This window comes from Gopherus evgoodei, chromosome 3, assembly GCF_007399415.2.
Source record: "Gopherus evgoodei ecotype Sinaloan lineage chromosome 3, rGopEvg1_v1.p, whole genome shotgun sequence".
Taxonomy (NCBI): Eukaryota; Metazoa; Chordata; order Testudines; family Testudinidae; genus Gopherus; species Gopherus evgoodei.
Window position 1 is genome coordinate 98,897,822 of NC_044324.1, and position 16,854 is coordinate 98,914,675.

The 16,854-nt window shown below is 43.8% G+C and overlaps 1 protein-coding gene across 1 annotated transcript in view; it reads right to left on the reverse strand.

Moving 5' to 3' along the window:
• Positions 1-890: 890 nt before the first annotated feature.
• FRK (fyn related Src family tyrosine kinase) overlaps positions 891-16,854 on the reverse strand; it is a 77,413-nt gene continuing 61,449 nt past the window's right edge. The window contains exons 6-8 of the mRNA XM_030556160.1: positions 16,299-16,480; positions 13,199-13,364; positions 891-2,413 (exon numbers count right to left, since the gene is read on the reverse strand). Coding sequence (XP_030412020.1) covers positions 2,202-2,413; positions 13,199-13,364; positions 16,299-16,480 — 560 coding nt within the window. The 3' untranslated portion in view covers positions 891-2,201. The remainder of the gene's footprint in view (positions 2,414-13,198; positions 13,365-16,298; positions 16,481-16,854) is intronic.

Here is a 16,854-nt window from a genome sequence, read left to right on the forward strand (position 1 = left end):
AAAATAATAGGCTTTCAAAAGTCAAGTTGTGCATGGGACCTGTTAAACCCATGGTTGTAAGGATCTGGGACTTGAATTTATGAGTTGGGGACTGCCTTAGGGTGACCAGACAGCAAGTGTGAAAAATCAGGACAGGGGTGAGGGGTAATCGGAACCTACATAAGAAAAAGCCCCAAATATCAGGACTGTCCCTATAAAATTGGGACATCTGGTCACCCTAGACTGCCTCCTGGGTTGATGCTGCTATGGTCATCACACGTTCCATCTGGTTGCTGGCCACTAATCAGTAGCTGAGCTTGCTTTAGTGCTGAGTAGTCAGTGTGAGCTCCTGTTACAAAGGGAGGGTGGGTGAAGGGGGCTCATCATCATGAGGCTATGGAGCATTCCATCCCAGTGCCCAACACTATGTCCACTGTGCCTTTGGCCAAGCCATTTAAGCTTTTCTTCCTTCTCTGGAGATAGTAATGCTTTCCAACATCACAGGAATGTTATGGCAGTTAATTGGTTAATGTTGTAAAGTGCTTTACAAATGTAATTAGTATTAGGTAATGGTGGGGAGAGTAGGATGAAAAACAAGGAAAGCAAGGAGGATAGTGAGATAAGAATACAAAGGGATGAAGAGGAAGTGGACAAGAAACTATATAATAAAGGAGGGAGTTTTGGGTGGGTAACCAGAGAATGGGGTGCATGTGGAAAAGAAGAAGATGCTGCTTTCCAAGAAAAGAAGAGATGCGACAAAGAAAATAGAAAGAGCAGATTAAAAATAGATTACAAATGAGGGGGGAAGTGGGAGGTATTGAAATGGGGTAAATAGGCTTAATGTGGAAGGAGAAGAAAATAACAAGGAAATGGCAGAGAGAATAAGCAATGAAAGACATACAAATTTTAGGTTAGTGAATCTTTTCATTTATTTATATCTATTTTTGGATTTTCCTGGCAGACACCTTGCATGTCTGTTATTGGGAGATAGTAGTTAGATTCTTATTTTGAGCCTATAGTATGTATAGTATTAATATTACAGACTACAATAGATTCTATAGTTCAATAATTGAAAATGAAGGGGAAAATATAGTTCACAATTATGCTGCATACAAAAGCCTTCAAGGTCTCGAGATGTAGCAGAAGTTATACACCTGGCTAATTTACCTAGAATTGGAAAAATTTTAAATGTTGCTAACAATGCTCAGACCCGCATATAATCAGTAGCGCTCTACTTCTACCGCAGCAGACGAAGCTGGCCCTAATGTCATCCTGTGCTATATAAAATAAATCAGATACATTTGGAACAGAGAAAAGAGAGAAAAGAAGCATTTTGCTGACCCTTCTCAAAAATCGATGTATGATCCTAGGCACAGTGCTGTCAAATGCGTAAGCTGAGGTTGGGAATTTTACAGAATCACTCCAAAATATTAAGGCCATGTCTATTTCATTATAAAAAATCTTTTCAGCTTCATGATTCTTAAAATTCATGGATTATAAAATGTCTCTGTGCACCTCAGTGGATAATTTAAAAAATCATTAGCATAAACTTAGTTAACTAATGCTAATTGTAATTATTTCATAAGATAGACACTGCACATATATAAAGCAAAAAGTTTGTGTTTTGATGTTATTTTAATTCTTTTCCCAATATCTGTTTCATTTTCCTCTTTAGCAAAGGCATGTGCACTCCATGTACAATCAAACATTTAATATGGCTTTGCCAGCATTATAGTCACAGGATATTTTAAAAAGAAAAGAAAAGTCTCCAAGCACAGGTCCTGCTGTGCAACAAAGTAATCAGATTCCTTCAAAGCAACAAGTTGATGAGCTTCAGCAATCTAAGGAATAACAAATAACCATTCTAGTAGATAAACAGTGAAATGCAAAATGCTTATTGAGCAACAATCTCATCTGTTCATTCGTTTGGTCTACTATTTAAATAATAAATAGAAGAGAGCTCATTTTATAAAACAAACAAACAAATAATAATGCCCCCTCATTTCAGTTTTCTTAATTTTGCAAGACAATGGCTGACATTGAAATCTCTAGTGTCCTGGAACATCACCATAGCCTTAGCAATTTATAAAATTCCTTAGTTTCATCTAATAATTTAAACTTCTCCTCCCTCATATTCTGAGGTGAAATTTATTTCACAGTTACCCTTTATACCATACTTATTTAACTGATCATTTGATTTTCTTCAGTCTCTGCCACAACATTCATTTTACAAAAGCATTTGCATCAATATAGGATGTAGAGTCCATATCATAATCTTCCAGTTTCCAGTGCAATGTTTCAAAAGTGGGCCTTCCTTTGGGCTCTGCATTCCAGCACTCCAGCATAATGTTATAGAGCTTATCAGGGCAGTTAGCTGGTTGAGGGATTCTGTATCCTTTATCCAGCTTCTGGATTACTTGATAGCCCATCATACCTGAAATACATTTAAAAAAAAGAAGAAGTAAGAGGAAATTATCAGAAAGTGGCTCAATTTTTGCATGCACAACTTTGCATGCACATATCCCCTATGCATGCAAAATTATAATGTTTACATGAATAAAACCCAGACTGGGTGTCAAAATGGGTGTGTATGTGCACGTACAAGGACAGACCACAAGATTAGCTATTGCAAGTGATTTGTGAGCATAAAAATGCACATGCACAAGTGGAGGGCCACATGTGAATCTCTTTTAAGACCACTTTTCAAAAGTTCTATGAATCTGTTTATTTTTTTGCAGATGTTTACCTGTGTATCAGTTTTGCTCATTAAAATGTGCATGTTTATTCCCAAAATGGCCAAAGTGTGGCTGAGTGACTAGCATATGGCCTATTGCCATCCTTTCCTTTAATATACAGGTACAGCCCATGGAAACTACACCTCCCAACATGCTAAACTGCTTGGATGAAACACACTATAAATCAGAACCTATTGTCAGTATGGACTGCACCTCTAAATTATAGTAAGAGTGGCTGCATATTACTCCTTTTGCAAATTAAATACAGCACTCAGGCTCCTGGCAGTTACCAAATGTGGCTGCAGGATAGGGGGAAAAATAGGTGCCCTCAGTTTAATTCCTTCCTGACTTATAGTTCAGTGGGAATTTATAACATTCGCACCACACTTTCTAAAATTGCCATAAGGGCCCCTGCTAAATAACTAAAATAGTCACAAAGTTCTTCCAGTGAGAAACCTCTTATTATAAAAGTTCTCATTTCAGAGTATGTGTGTCATAAACAGATAGCTAAGGGTTAATGTCTCTTTCACGTGAAGCACCTGACCAGAGGACCAATCAGGAAACCGGATTTTTTCAACTCTGAGTGGAGGAAAAAAGTTGTGTCTGAGTCTCTGTCTGTCTGCATGTATGCTCTCTCGGATGAGGAGTGATTTCTATTTCTTGCTTTCTAATCTTCTGTTTCCAAGTTGTAAGTACAAACATGGTGTTTTGTTTTGTATTTACATGAATATAGTTGCTGGAGTGCTTTGAATTGTATTCTTTTTGAATAAGGCTGTTTATTCAATATTCTTTTAAGCAATTGACCCTGTATTTGTCACCTTAATACAGAGAGATCATTTGTATGTATTTTTCTTTCTTTTTTATATAAAGCTTTCTTTTAAGACCTGTTGGAGTTTTTCTTTAGTGGGAAACTTCAGGGAAATTGAGTCTGTACTCACCAGGGAATTGGTGGGAGGAAGAAGTCAGAGGAAGATCTGTGTGTGTTAGATTTATTTGCCTGACTTTGCATACCCTCTGGGTGAGGGGGGAAAGAGAGATTAACTCTCGGTAATTCTGTTCTCCAGGACTGGGAACGGGGAGGGGGGGAGTCACTCTGTTTAGATTCACAGAGCTTGTGTCTGTGTATCTCTCCAGGAGCACCTGGAGCGGGAAGAAGGGAAAAGGTTTATTTCCCTTTGTTGTGAGACTCAAGGGATTTGGGTCTTGGGGTCCCCAGGGAAGGTTTTTGGGGGGACCAGAGTGCCCCAAAACACTCTAATTTTTTGGGTGGTGGCAGCAGTACCAGGTCCAAGCTGGTAACTAAGCTTGGAGGTTTTCATGCTAACCCCCCATATTTTGGACGCTAAGGTCCAAATCTGGGACTAAGGTTATCTGACATGGTGTGCAGCATTGGGATAGACAGAATCCAGAAGCCAGTAGGAATATTATATTTTTCTTTTCTCTGCTAGGGGCTTTTTAGCAGAGAGAAACAGTTTGGTTTTAAAAAGGAACCAGAGAGAATTTTTTTTTCTGCTCTCTCTGGCAGTTGTGGCTTGCATATTAAGCAAGAACCCATTAAGGGGCTGTTAAGAGTCTTTTGTGACAATAGCACTCCCATTGAGAGTCATTACCAGCACTATACTCATGCAAATAAAGTGGTTTTTCTGGTTTACTCTACATTGAAAAAAATTAGCTAGACAAAGAAAGGGAAAAGGCACTGTTGCTAGGCAGACCCCAGGAGGCAACAGAGCCTTCAGTTCAGAAGATAAACACCGGAGGGCACCCCAACACAAAAAAACAGGAACCATGCCTACCATGACAAAAATGGAAGCCAAAGAACAAATCAAAGAAGCTGAACACAGGCGAGAACTGGAAAAAAGACTACAAGACATGGAGCTGAGGGAAAGAGAAAAAGAGGCTACCCACAGGAGAGAGTTGGAACTCCTGAGAGAAACCCACCGACAGGCCATAGAATTAGAAACGGCTAAGGAAAACACAGCCAACCCTAGCAACCCTGCACCAATGATTGTTCCACAGCACAGGAAATTTCCCACCTACAAGGCAGGTGATGACACCGAGGCCTTCTTGGAAAATTTTGAAAGAGCCTGTCTTGGGTACAACATCCCTGAAGACCAGTACATGGTAGAATTGAGGCCACAGCTCAGTGGACCTTTAGCAGAGGTGGCAGATGAAATGCCTAAGCAGCAAATGAATGACTATAAACTTTTTCAACCAAGGCCAGATACAGAATGGGGATAACCCCGGATCATGCCCGTCGGCGTTTCAGAATCCAAAAGTGGAAACCAGATGTGTCATTTCCCAAACACGCCTACTACGTTGGGAAAAATTATGAGGCCTGGATATCAGGACACAATGTTAAAACCTTGGAAGAATTGCACCTCCTCATACAAATGGAGCAGTTCTTGGATGGTGTTCCTGAAGACATCACATGGTACATACAAGATGGAAAACCCAAAGATCTTGCTGAGGCGGGGGAGATTGGAGCCAGATGGATGGAAGTGGCAGAAAGCAAGAAAGCTACTGTCAAGGGGAACGAATACCCCAGCGGGCACACCGACCATAAACCCTACAACCGAGGACAGCCAAAGACCCCACATACAACCCAAGTAAAGCCACAGACGCCCTATTCTTCCACCTCACCAGTCTCCAGTAACTCACCTCGGCCCAGTGACCCATCAGATGGAAGATGCTTTAAGTGTAATGAACTGGGACATATCAAGGCCAACTGTCCAAAGAACACCATGCGAGTGCAATTCATTACACCACCATCACACCAAAGATCCCCAGGCCCGGATGCCTCTCAAATACCCTTGGAGCGAAGGGAAAATTTGAGAGTGGGCGGAAAGAAGATTACTGCGTGGAGAGACACGGGGGCACAAGTGTCAGCTATCCACCAATCCTTCGTTGACCCCAAATTCATCAACCCAAAGGCCAAAGTTACAATTTACCCCTTCATGTCACAAGCTGTAGACTTGCCTACAGCTGAACTGCCTGTCCAGTACAAAGGCTGGTCAGGAATGTGGACTTTTGCAGTCTATGACAATTATCCTATCCCCATGCTACTGGGGGAAGACTTGGCCAACCAGGTGAAGCGGGCCAAGAGAGTGGGAATGGTTACACGTAGCCAAACCAGGCAAGCTTCCAGACCCATTCCTGTTCCTGAGCCGTCCACAGACACCCCGTCTGTGTTACCAGAGACCCAGACAGAGGTAGTGGACCCGGATACCATGCTAACCACTGAAACTGCCACAGCACCTCCAGTCCCAGGCCCGGAACTGGAACAGCAACCAGCACCAGCAAGTTCAACCACATCTTCAAACTCAATGCCAGAGGGCGCCAGCGAGCCAAAACTGGCAGAAGCAACAGACAACCATACCCAAAAGGCTCAGCCCGAGCCTGAAATACCCTCAGGTGCACCAGCGGAAAGCGGTTCACCAGCAACGGAACCAACCCCATCACCTACATTGCTTCCAGAGGGACCAAGCTCAAGTCCACAGTCTGAGGAAGAACTGGTGACCCCAGCCTCAAGGGAACAGTTCCAGACTGAGCAGGAAGCAGATGACAGCCTTCAGAAAATGTGGGCGGCGGCACGGAGCACCCCACCGCCGCTCAGCTCTTCTAATCGATCCCGGTTTGTTATAGACCAAGGACTTTTATACAAGGAGATTCTTTCTAGTGGACACCGGGAAGAATGGCAGCCGCAAAAACAGTTGGTGGTTCCAACTAAATACCGGGGGAAGCTCTTAAGCTTAGCCCATGATCATCCCAGTGGCCATGCTGGGGTGAACAGAACCAAGGACCGGTTGGGGAAGTCCTTCCACTGGGAGGGGATGGGCAAGTATGTCCGGTCTTGTGAGGTATGCCAAAGAGTGGGAAAACCCCAAGACCAGGTCAAGGCCCCTCTCCAGCCACTCCCCATAATTGAGGTCCCATTTCAGCGAGTAGCTGTGGATATTCTGGGTCCTTTCCCAAAAAAGACGCCCAGAGGAAAGCAGTATGTACTGACTTTAGTGGACTTTGCTACCCGATGGCCGGAAGCAGTAGCTCTAGGCAACACCAGGGTTAACACTGTGTGCCTGGCCCTAACAGACATCTTTGCCAGGGTAGGTTGGCCCTCCGACATCCTTACAGATTCAGGATCTAATTTCCTGGCAGGGACCATGGAAAAACTGTGGGAAACTCATGGGGTGAATCACTTGGTTGCCACCCCGTACCACCATCAAACCAATGGCCTGGTGGAAAGGTTTAATGGAACTTTGGGGGCCATGATACATAAATTCGTCAAAGAATACTCCAATAATTGGGACCTAGTGTTGCAGCAGTTGCTGTTTGCCTACAGGGCTGTACCACATCCCAGTTTAGGGTTTTCACCGTTTGAACTTGTGTATGGCCACGAGGTTAAGGGGTCATTACAGTTGGTGAAGCAGCAATGGGAGGGGTTTACACCTTCTCCAGGAACTAACATTCTGGACTTTGTAAGCAACCTACAAAGCACCCTCCGACACTCTTTAGCCCTTGCTAGAGAGAACCTAAAGGATGCTCAGGAAGAGCAAAAGGTCTGGTATGACAGACATGCCAGAGAACGTTCCTTCAAGGTAGGAGACCAGGTTATGGTCTTAAAGGCGCAACAGGCCCATAAGATGGAAGCATCATTGGAAGGGCCATTCACGGTCCAAGAGCGCCTGGGAACTGTGAACTACCTCATAGCATTTCCCAATTCCTCACTAAAACCTAGAGTTTACCATGTTAATTCTCTCAAGCCTTTCTATTCCAGAGACTTACAGGTTTGTCAGTTTACAGTTCAGGGAGATGATGCTGAGTGGCCTGATGGTGTCTACTACGACGGGAAAAAAGACGGTGGCGTGGAAGAGGTGAACCTCTCAACCACCCTGGAACGTCTGCAGTGGCGACAAATCAAGGAGCTGTGCACTAGCTTCGCCTCATTGTTCTCAGCCACCCCAGGACGGACTGAACGGGCATACCACTCCATTGACACAGGTAATGCTCACCCAATCAGAACCCCACCCTACCGGGTGTCTCCTCATGCCCAAGCTGCTATAGAACAGGAGATCCAGAACATGCTACAGATGGGTATAATCCGCTCATCTACCAGTGCATGGGCATCTCCAGTGGTTCTGGTACCCAAACCAGATGGGGAAATACGCTTTTGCGTGGACTATCGTAAGCTAAATGTGGTAACTCGTCCAGACAACTATCCAATGCCACACACCGATGAGCTATTGGAAAAGTTGGGACGTGCCCAGTTCATCTCTACAATAGACTTAACCAAGGGGTACTGGCAAGTACCGCTAGATGAACCTGCCAAAGAGAGGTCAGCATTCGTTACCCATGCGGGGGTGTATGAATTCAATGTCCTTCCTTTCGGCCTTCAAAATGCACCCGCCACCTTCCAGAGGCTGGTAGATGGTCTACTAGCAGGACTGGGAGAATTTGCAGTTGCCTACCTCGATGATGTGGCCATTTTTTCAGACTCCTGGCCCAAACACCTACTACACCTGGAAAAGGTCTTTGAGCGCATCAGGCAGGCCGGACTAACTGTTAAGGCCAAAAAGTGTCAAATAGGCCAAAACAGAGTGACTTACCTGGGGCACCAGGTGGGTCGAGGAACCATAAACCCCCTACAGGCCAAGGTGGATGCTATCCAAAAGTGGCCTGTCCCACGGTCAAAGAAACAGGTCCAATCCTTCTTAGGCTTGGCCGGGTACTACAGGCAATTTGTACCACACTACAGCCAAATCGCTGCCCCACTGACCGACCTGACCAAAAAGACCCAGCCAAATGCAGTTAAGTGGACTGATGAGTGTCAAAAGGCCTTTACCCAGCTTAAGATGGCACTCATGTCTGACCCTGTGCTCAGGGCCCCGGATTTTGACAAGCCATTCCTGGTAACCATGGATGCATCTGAGCATGGTATAGGAGCAGTGCTCATGCAGGAAGCAACAGATCACAACTTCCATCCTGTCGTGTTTCTCAGCAAAAAACTGTCTGAGAGGGTCACTGGTCAGTCAGTGAAAAGGAATGCTATGCCATATGTTTGGGGACGGCGGTTCCAACTACAAACTGACCATGCTGCACTAAAGCGGCTTCATACTGCCAAGGGGAACAACAAGAAACTTCTTCATTGGAGTTTAGCTCTCCAAGATTTTGATTTTGAAATTCAGCACATCACAGGAGCTTCTAACAAAGTAGCGGATGCACTCTCCCGTGAGAGTTTCCCAGAATCTAGTAGTTAAAAAGTGTTCTTAAAATGTTGACCTCTGTTAGTTATATACTTAGTGGTATATGTAAAGGTGCATGTGTTGTATTAATCTGTTTAGTTTAAAGTTCTAGGAGGAAATCGCCGCCAGTGAGCTTCCCCACTGTCTGCAATTTGGGGGGCGTGTCATAAACAGATAGCTAAGGGTTAATGTCTCTTTCACCTGAAGCACCTGACCAGAGGACCAATCAGGAAACCGGATTTTTTCAACTCTGGGTGGAGGAAAAATGTTGTGTCTGAGTCTCTGTCTGTCTGCATGTATGCTCTCTCGGATGAGGAGTGATTTCTATTTCTTGCTTTCTAATCTTCTGTTTCCAAGTTGTAAGTACAAACATGGTGTTTTGTTTTGTATTTACATGAATATAGTTGCTGGAGTGCTTTGAATTGTATTCTTTTTGAATAAGGCTGTTTATTCAATATTCTTTTAAGCAATTGACCCTGTATTTGTCACCTTAATACAGAGAGACCATTTGTATGTATTTTTCTTTCTTTTTTATATAAAGCTTTCTTTTAAGACCTGTTGGAATTTTTCTTTAGTGGGAAACTTCAGGGAAATTGAGTCTGTACTCACCAGGGAATTGGTGGGAGGAAGAAGTCAGAGGAAGATCTGTGTGTGTTAGATTTATTTGCCTGACTTTGCATACCCTCTGGGTGAGGGGGGAAAGAGAGATTAACTCTCGGTAATTCTGTTCTCCAGGATTGGGAATGGGGAGAGGGGGAGTCACTCTGTTTAGATTCACAGAGCTTGTGTCTGTGTATCTCTTCAGGAGCACCTGGAGGGGGGTGAAGGGAAAAGGTTTATTTCCCGTTGTTGTGAGACTCAAGGGATTTGGGTCTTGGGGTCCCCAGGGAAGGTTTTCGGGGGGACCAGAGTGCCCCAAAACACTGTAATTTTTGGGTGGTGGCAGCAGTACCAGGTCCAAGCTGGTAACTAAGCTTGGAGGTTTTCATGCTATCCCCCATATTTTGGACACTAAGGTCCAAATCTGGGACTAAGGTTATCTGACAATGTGTTTGTTGTATTAACACTCCTTGCTCAGTATTGTAATGTTTGGTTACGGAGAACAAGTAGTAGAACTGTTTGAAGTGTTGGTGTCACGAGCAGCCGAGCTGTAAGAGGAAATGTGTGTAGAATAGATGTAAGAACCTTTGACCTGTGATGAGTGGACTCAAGATCTAAGCCACTGGGTAAAGGGATTAGAAAAGCCACTGAGACCTACTGCATTTGGAACATTGCTTAGCATAAGCAATCAGATCATCTACTGGTTTTCATAATGACCTTTTCTCTTGACTGGCTACTGAGGAGATGGTCCTGAAAATGACATCAAGGAAGCAAACAATTATGGCACATGGACTTACATTTTCAAATGTGAAGGTTCACATAGGCTATGCTCTTGCTAAGCATAGACCAGAGTGTGCTTTTATAAAGCAAAGATAATGGACCTTATTTTCCTTTCTATTTTCAGCAAGGGGAGTCTTTTCCTTGCTACTTGTTCCACAGAATGAAACCCATCTGTGATGGTGTGTCCACTCCTCCCAAGCCCTGAAGGGTAAAATAGGCAATGAACCTATAGGCTGCACCTGGAGGAACGCTCTAAGGAATAATTGGCTAATGAAGCCCAGCTGGGGGCAGAGGTGGGCTACGGTTATAAAACCAGGAGGCTGGCAACAGGAAAAGGCTACAGTCACTCTCTGGGAGAAGAGAGGTGTGGTTGGGGCTACAGAGGCAGATAACTTACAGACTCCATCAGAGGAGGGAGTTTGGGCTGGCTAACTCAGAGGAATGGGAAGAGACAGAAGGTACAGAAGAGGCTCAGGAAAAGGGAGCAAGGAATAGGAGTGCAGACCGTGGCTGCTGACTAGATAACCTCTGAGCTGGAACCTGGAGTAGAGGGCAGGCCCAGGTTCCCCTAGCAGCTGCTGAGGAAATGGCACCTGGGCCAGTGAATGGAAAGACTTCCTGAGACTGCTGGCAATGAGACTTTGACCTACTCCCAGTGGGGAACCACATAGTTGCCTTGCTGGAGATCCGAGTTATGAAAAAGGAGGCTGTAGTGAGAGAAAGAGACAGAGTGATGGAGTGAAACCGCTGGAAGGGATGTCGGGCTGACAAAGCAAATCCCCAGAACCACCAGAAGGCAATGCAGCCCAGCAGTGAGTAAAGCCACCCATCACACCATCAAAAAACTAAAACTGAATTTGCAAATACTCCATGCACAGGGAGTGGCAGTCTGGGATCATCTGAAATGGAAGTCATGGTGATTGAAGCAGAGGACAAAAGGCTGTGTAGGTATAGGTGGGGGCGGGGATTAAATTGGAAGTTCCCCTTCCTTGTCCCCTTCTCTGTCTCTTGCCCTCCTCTATGTTCTCCTCACCAAATAACAAATTATAATAACAAACTATCATTTTAGTGACACCATATGCTAGGGCAGGGGTCGGCCACCTTTCAGAAGTGCTGTGCCGAGTCTTCATTTATTCACTCTAATGTAAGGTTTTGCGTGCCAGTAATACATTGTAATGTTTTTAGAGGGGCTCTTTCTAAAAGTCTATAATATATAACTAAACTATTGTTGTATGTAAAATAAATAAGGTTTTTAAAATGTTTAAGGAGATTCATTTAAAATTAAATTAAAATGCAGAGCTCCTTGGACCATTGGCCAGGATCCGGGCAGTGTGAGTGCCACTGAAAAAATCAGCTCGCTTGCCGCCTTCAGCATGCGTGCCATTGGTTGCCTACCTTTGTGCTAGGGTGACCAGATGTCCCGTTTTTAAAGGGACAGTCCTGTATTTAAGCCCTCCTGCAGGTGTCCTGCTTTTTCTTAAAAACAGGCAAATTGTTCTGTATTTTCTGTCTTTCCCCCATACCCGTCAGTACTTGTGGGTCTTGCTGCTGGCCCGATCCCTGCTCACCAGCTGCCTACCCACCAGTGGTGAGTGGCGGGGGTGGGGGCCAGTGGCTGACAATGGGGGTTGATGCACAAGGCTGGTGGTAGGGTGAAGATGCAGCAAGAGGGGCTGGCTTCTCCTCTTGCTGGTCCGTCAGTGCAGCCCCTGCTTCATGCCAGGTCTCAGCCAGCACGGCTCTGCCCTCATCCCATTTCCAGCCAATTCTGGAAGCAGCTCCCATCCCTTCCCTCCTGCACAGTGCCAAACAGCTACTGCTGGCCACATTCTGGTATGAAATCTGGGGATGGGGACCATGTGACCATGCATGGCCCTCTCCCCCCCACCCCTTATTGCCTCAGAAAGACACAGTAGCAGGTACCAGAAGAGGTGAGTCCATCCCAGGGTCCCAGCCAGGCATGGAGGGTGGAGAGTGCTGGGCAGGGAGGGGAGGGTTGGTTGGTCTCACACACACACACTATGTGAGAGAGGTGTGCAGAAGTATGTGTATGTGTCACCTCTCCCCATGTGACCCCTTTACCTTAAAGATAAGAAGGTAAATAAAAAGAATCCAACTACACAATATTTCTTTTTAACAGGGGCTCAGTCAACTTGATGTTAATTTGAACATTTGTACTGCATAATTCTGATTGCTGTTGAACTCACTTGAATACGAGTAATTTTACCAGGTATCCCGTATTCAGCATAGGGAAATATGGTCGCTCTACCTTGTGCTAATAATAGTTACTTTTCCCTGATAGCTACCCACACTACTAGAGACATATTCTGCTCTGATATTGTTAAATCTATTCTTGGCTAGTGCTCTTTTTGCTCAAATCCAGTCTATGCTTCTCTTTATGTGGGTTCCCCCCTGCAGTAGCCCAGAACTGGGAAAATAACAAAAACCCTCTTCTTCTCTTCATGCATTTTCTCCTTGCTGAGCCTATGCAGCATCTCATACTGGAGTATCTCCTTCCATGTGATACCTTCATAAAGATGGTCAACACAGGTTCACAAAAGCCACTCCCATTATACCTTCCAGCAGTGGTCTTGATTGGCCTAGTGTCCCAGAGGAATAACCAACAAGCTAAGCTATTGAACCACAGATTGGTACCAACTAACCAAGTCTTAAATAGCTGGAAACTACAGGTTCTAGAGAACTTTCAGGAGGTCTGGAACATCCAGCAGCTCTGAATGAAGGTCACCTAAGATGTTTTATTCCATATTTAGATTTTCAACCCTTGAATAAGCCTCCAATTCAATAAAGAAAAAAATTAAAAATAATCAAGTGTATCTAAATATTACTTTAAAATAAAATACTTACCAGGATAAGGCATCTTCCCATAGGTGATTATTTCAAAGAGAAGTATTCCAAATGACCACACATCAGACTTTATGCTGAATTTATTGGAGCGAATCGCTTCAGGGGCCGTCCATTTCACAGGGAGTTTCGTTTCATGTTTAGCTTCATATACATTTTCATTTTCTAACTATTACATACAAAACAGACCCAAGTTAGGATCCGATTCAGCAAAAGCACTTAAGTAGATGCTTAACTCAGCCCAGTTCAGTCAAGCACTTGAACTCAGTGGGACTAAAGTATGTGCTTACGTCTTTGTTGAACTGAGATCTTATAGATGAGAAACATCTTTTTTCAACAGAAGCTTTTCTAAGCCACTTGTAACTTCAAGTGAGTACCCAGTATTGGAAGGCTTGTGCTTAATTATGGCCTGCTATTGTGAATTCTGAATCTGGCATGAAAGGATTCCATAAGTCTACCAGAAATCGCAGCACAAGCATCATGTTGGCACTAGAGACTGCATGGTCAGACTGGCTTCAAGTATGATCTTCTATAAATAGAGGAGGCGATAGCAAGTGCTATAACATTTAGAAACCTCAGTTTTGTGATTTACTGATGGCATTGAAGGGCTATTGACTTTGCTAATTATCACTTCATCAGTTTTCAAGCACTGAAAGACAGACCCAAACTAATTTTAAGTTGATATATTAGCTCAGTGGATATATAAAAAATACATGGAGAAATATTTTTAGTAATGGAAGTTCTCTGGTGTTAATCCTTTACTTTCCACAGACCCACATCTACAGAGTTTAATTGCATGGACATCCAACCTTTGGGAACATTTTAGGATGTTTCCAATGCTTAAATGGAATCTAGGGCATATCATACATATCTTAGCCTCTGTCAGGTTTTTTAACATGCAAACTTGTATACAGATTATGCAGATCTTAAATAATAATAAATAATAACAAAAGTTGGATATGTTCTTTCCTTGCTATTATGCCCTACACTTCTTCATAAGATTATGTCTAGCAGTTAGCATCACAGACTTAGGCCCAGACCCTCAAAGATATTTAAGCACTAAGATACCTTGAGGATCTGGGCCTTCATTCTTATCTGTATAAACAAACTATGGTTTCATTGTGCTAATGTATATGTTTACTATGCTTCACTTCCTCTTAGGGTATAGAGGACTTTGTGTGGGCCCTCCTACACAAGTACTAGTATGGAACCTGAATCCACAATCCCTTGGCCTATGAATAAGAGTATTTCCAAATTAACATTATTGGGAATATCTTATATGGTGACTAGTTTAGAAATTTTCAATTTTAATACGAAATTTCAGTAACTGTTGCTTTCTCCCTCCACCTAAACACATACAGGAGAAAAATCCTTTATTAATACTCAAAATTCACATGTTCAGTTTAAAAAGCAATATATCTCAGTCTAAAAATATTCATAGTAGAGTAAAAAATGAGAAGAATACTTTCAGTGTCAGCTCAACATTTTATACCACAATAAGGGCATAATACCAGATCTTCTTCAACCATTGTACTTGGTATGAAAACTAACTGTCAACAGAAGTTCTTTTATCCTTCCCAGAACAAAAATATAAATCAACTAAAATTAAAACAAAAACCAAAACCCAAAGCTTTGGATATTTTCAGCTACTTATTGAAATTCATAAAATTCCCTTTTAAACTGAAAAACCATTCATTTATTAATTTACCCCCTCCCCTTGGCATCATGTTCAGCATGCCATAGTATAAAATTTTCTGAAACAGTAGAGAAAAATCTGATCTCTGTGAGGAACTAAGAACTCAGAGCGTAGCATGTTTGAACTGCTGAGCCCACACATAAGAATGAGAGGGAGCGGGGACGTCTAGAGAGGCCTTGCTCTTTAGTGATGGCTACCTGCGTTGCTGGGCCCTGCATCAGATGTCTGGGGAGGGAGAAGGGAAACAGTTGCCAAAGGGCTGCTACTCCCCAACCCAAGCAGGTAGATGAGGTATGGGAAGAATCTTGATTCCATTTCTGTCCATAATCCCTCCCTCACCCCGAACCTGCCACTACCCATGCAAAGGAAGAAGTAAGCTGTCAGCAAAAAAAAGGCTAGCTAGCATACATAGGCACCAATTCCATGGGTGCTCCAGCCCTGGAGCACCACAGACAAAAATTAGCGGGTGCTTAGCACCCACTGGCTGCCAAACTTTCCCTCATCCCCCAAGGGTCTCCTGCCCACTGGCAGTCCCATCAATCAACTCCTCCCCCTCCCTCCCAGTGTCTCCCAGCTGCCACAATCAGCCATTCTGCGACATGCCGGAGGCGCTGGGAGGGAGGGGGAAGAGTGGGGACAAGATATGCTTAGGGAAGGTCATTGAAAGAGATGGGAAGGGGGCAAGGCAGGAGCAGGAAGAGGTGGGGCATTGGAGGAGGGGGTGGAGTGGGGAGGGGCCATGGGTGGAGCAGGGGCAGAGGCTTGGGGGAAGGGGTAAAGTGGGGGCAGGTCTGTGGGCAGAGCAGGGGTGGGAAGAGGTGGGGTAGGGTGGTGGTTTAGGGGAAGGGGTGGGGGTCGGGGTGGGGCAGGAGCAGAGGTGGAACATTCCCTCGGACAATTGGAAGCTAGCGTCTATGCTAGCATACCTCATTTCTCCTCAGCAAGAGGGAAGCAGGAAATGGATTGTGACTTTCAGGATCCAGCACTGCCTGCTACCCAGACTGTAGTGTATAGTTACAATCCAGTCCTAAATTAACATATCATTTTGTAAGGTATGTTTACATTGCAAAAGAGGTGTGTTGTTAAATCAGGTTAGCTATCCCAGCCATGTTAACTAACTCAGGTTAAATCAGCAGTGAAGACATGGCAATTTGGCTTTAGCAATTTGAGTTAAAGCTTATAGGAGATCTTGGTTGAACTCAATCTGCTAACCAGAGCTAACAGACAAGATGCCTTGTCTTCACTGCTATTTTAACATGAGTTAGCTAAACTAAGTTCAGAACACATCCTTTTGTTTGCAATGTAGACACATCCTTAATTTTCTGAACCATTTTTTGTACAGCTGGAGTTCATGCTAATTCTCATAAATAAATAACAAAAAAAAAATCCAAACTCATCCAAACCCACCTTAAAAACTCGTGCAAGTCCAAAATCTGCCACTTTGTAAACATTGTGTTCGCCCACAAGGACGTTCCTGGCCGCCAAATCCCGATGGATATAGTTCTGGGATTCAAGGTAAGCCATACCTGAGGCAACCTGAGCTGCCATGTCTATTTGTTCAGGCAGATGGATCTCTGAACCTGCATCATCTGTATCAAAGAAAAAAGGTGGGATTATTGTCAATATTTATAGTGTCTCTGTGAGTTCTCAAGTTATTTAAATGTGTCAGCTGTTGGGAAAGAATGGACCATATCTCCACTGTAAACCAAGAACATCAAGCTATGGAATAAAGTAGGAGTCCTAAAGAACGGTAAAGGTTAAGCAATTGTCTGTAAAGGAATGAAGTTAGTTTCATGTCCCTTGAAAAACAACCCCCATTCAGCATCCAGATGGAGCTCTTTTAAAAGAGCAAATAACTAATGCAGCACTGGGTTTGAGGGTATATCTCAGATGGTTGAAGCACCTCCCAACAAAGTGGCACCTATCTATTTGTGGCAATGTAGATATTTGTCTTTCCAATAGG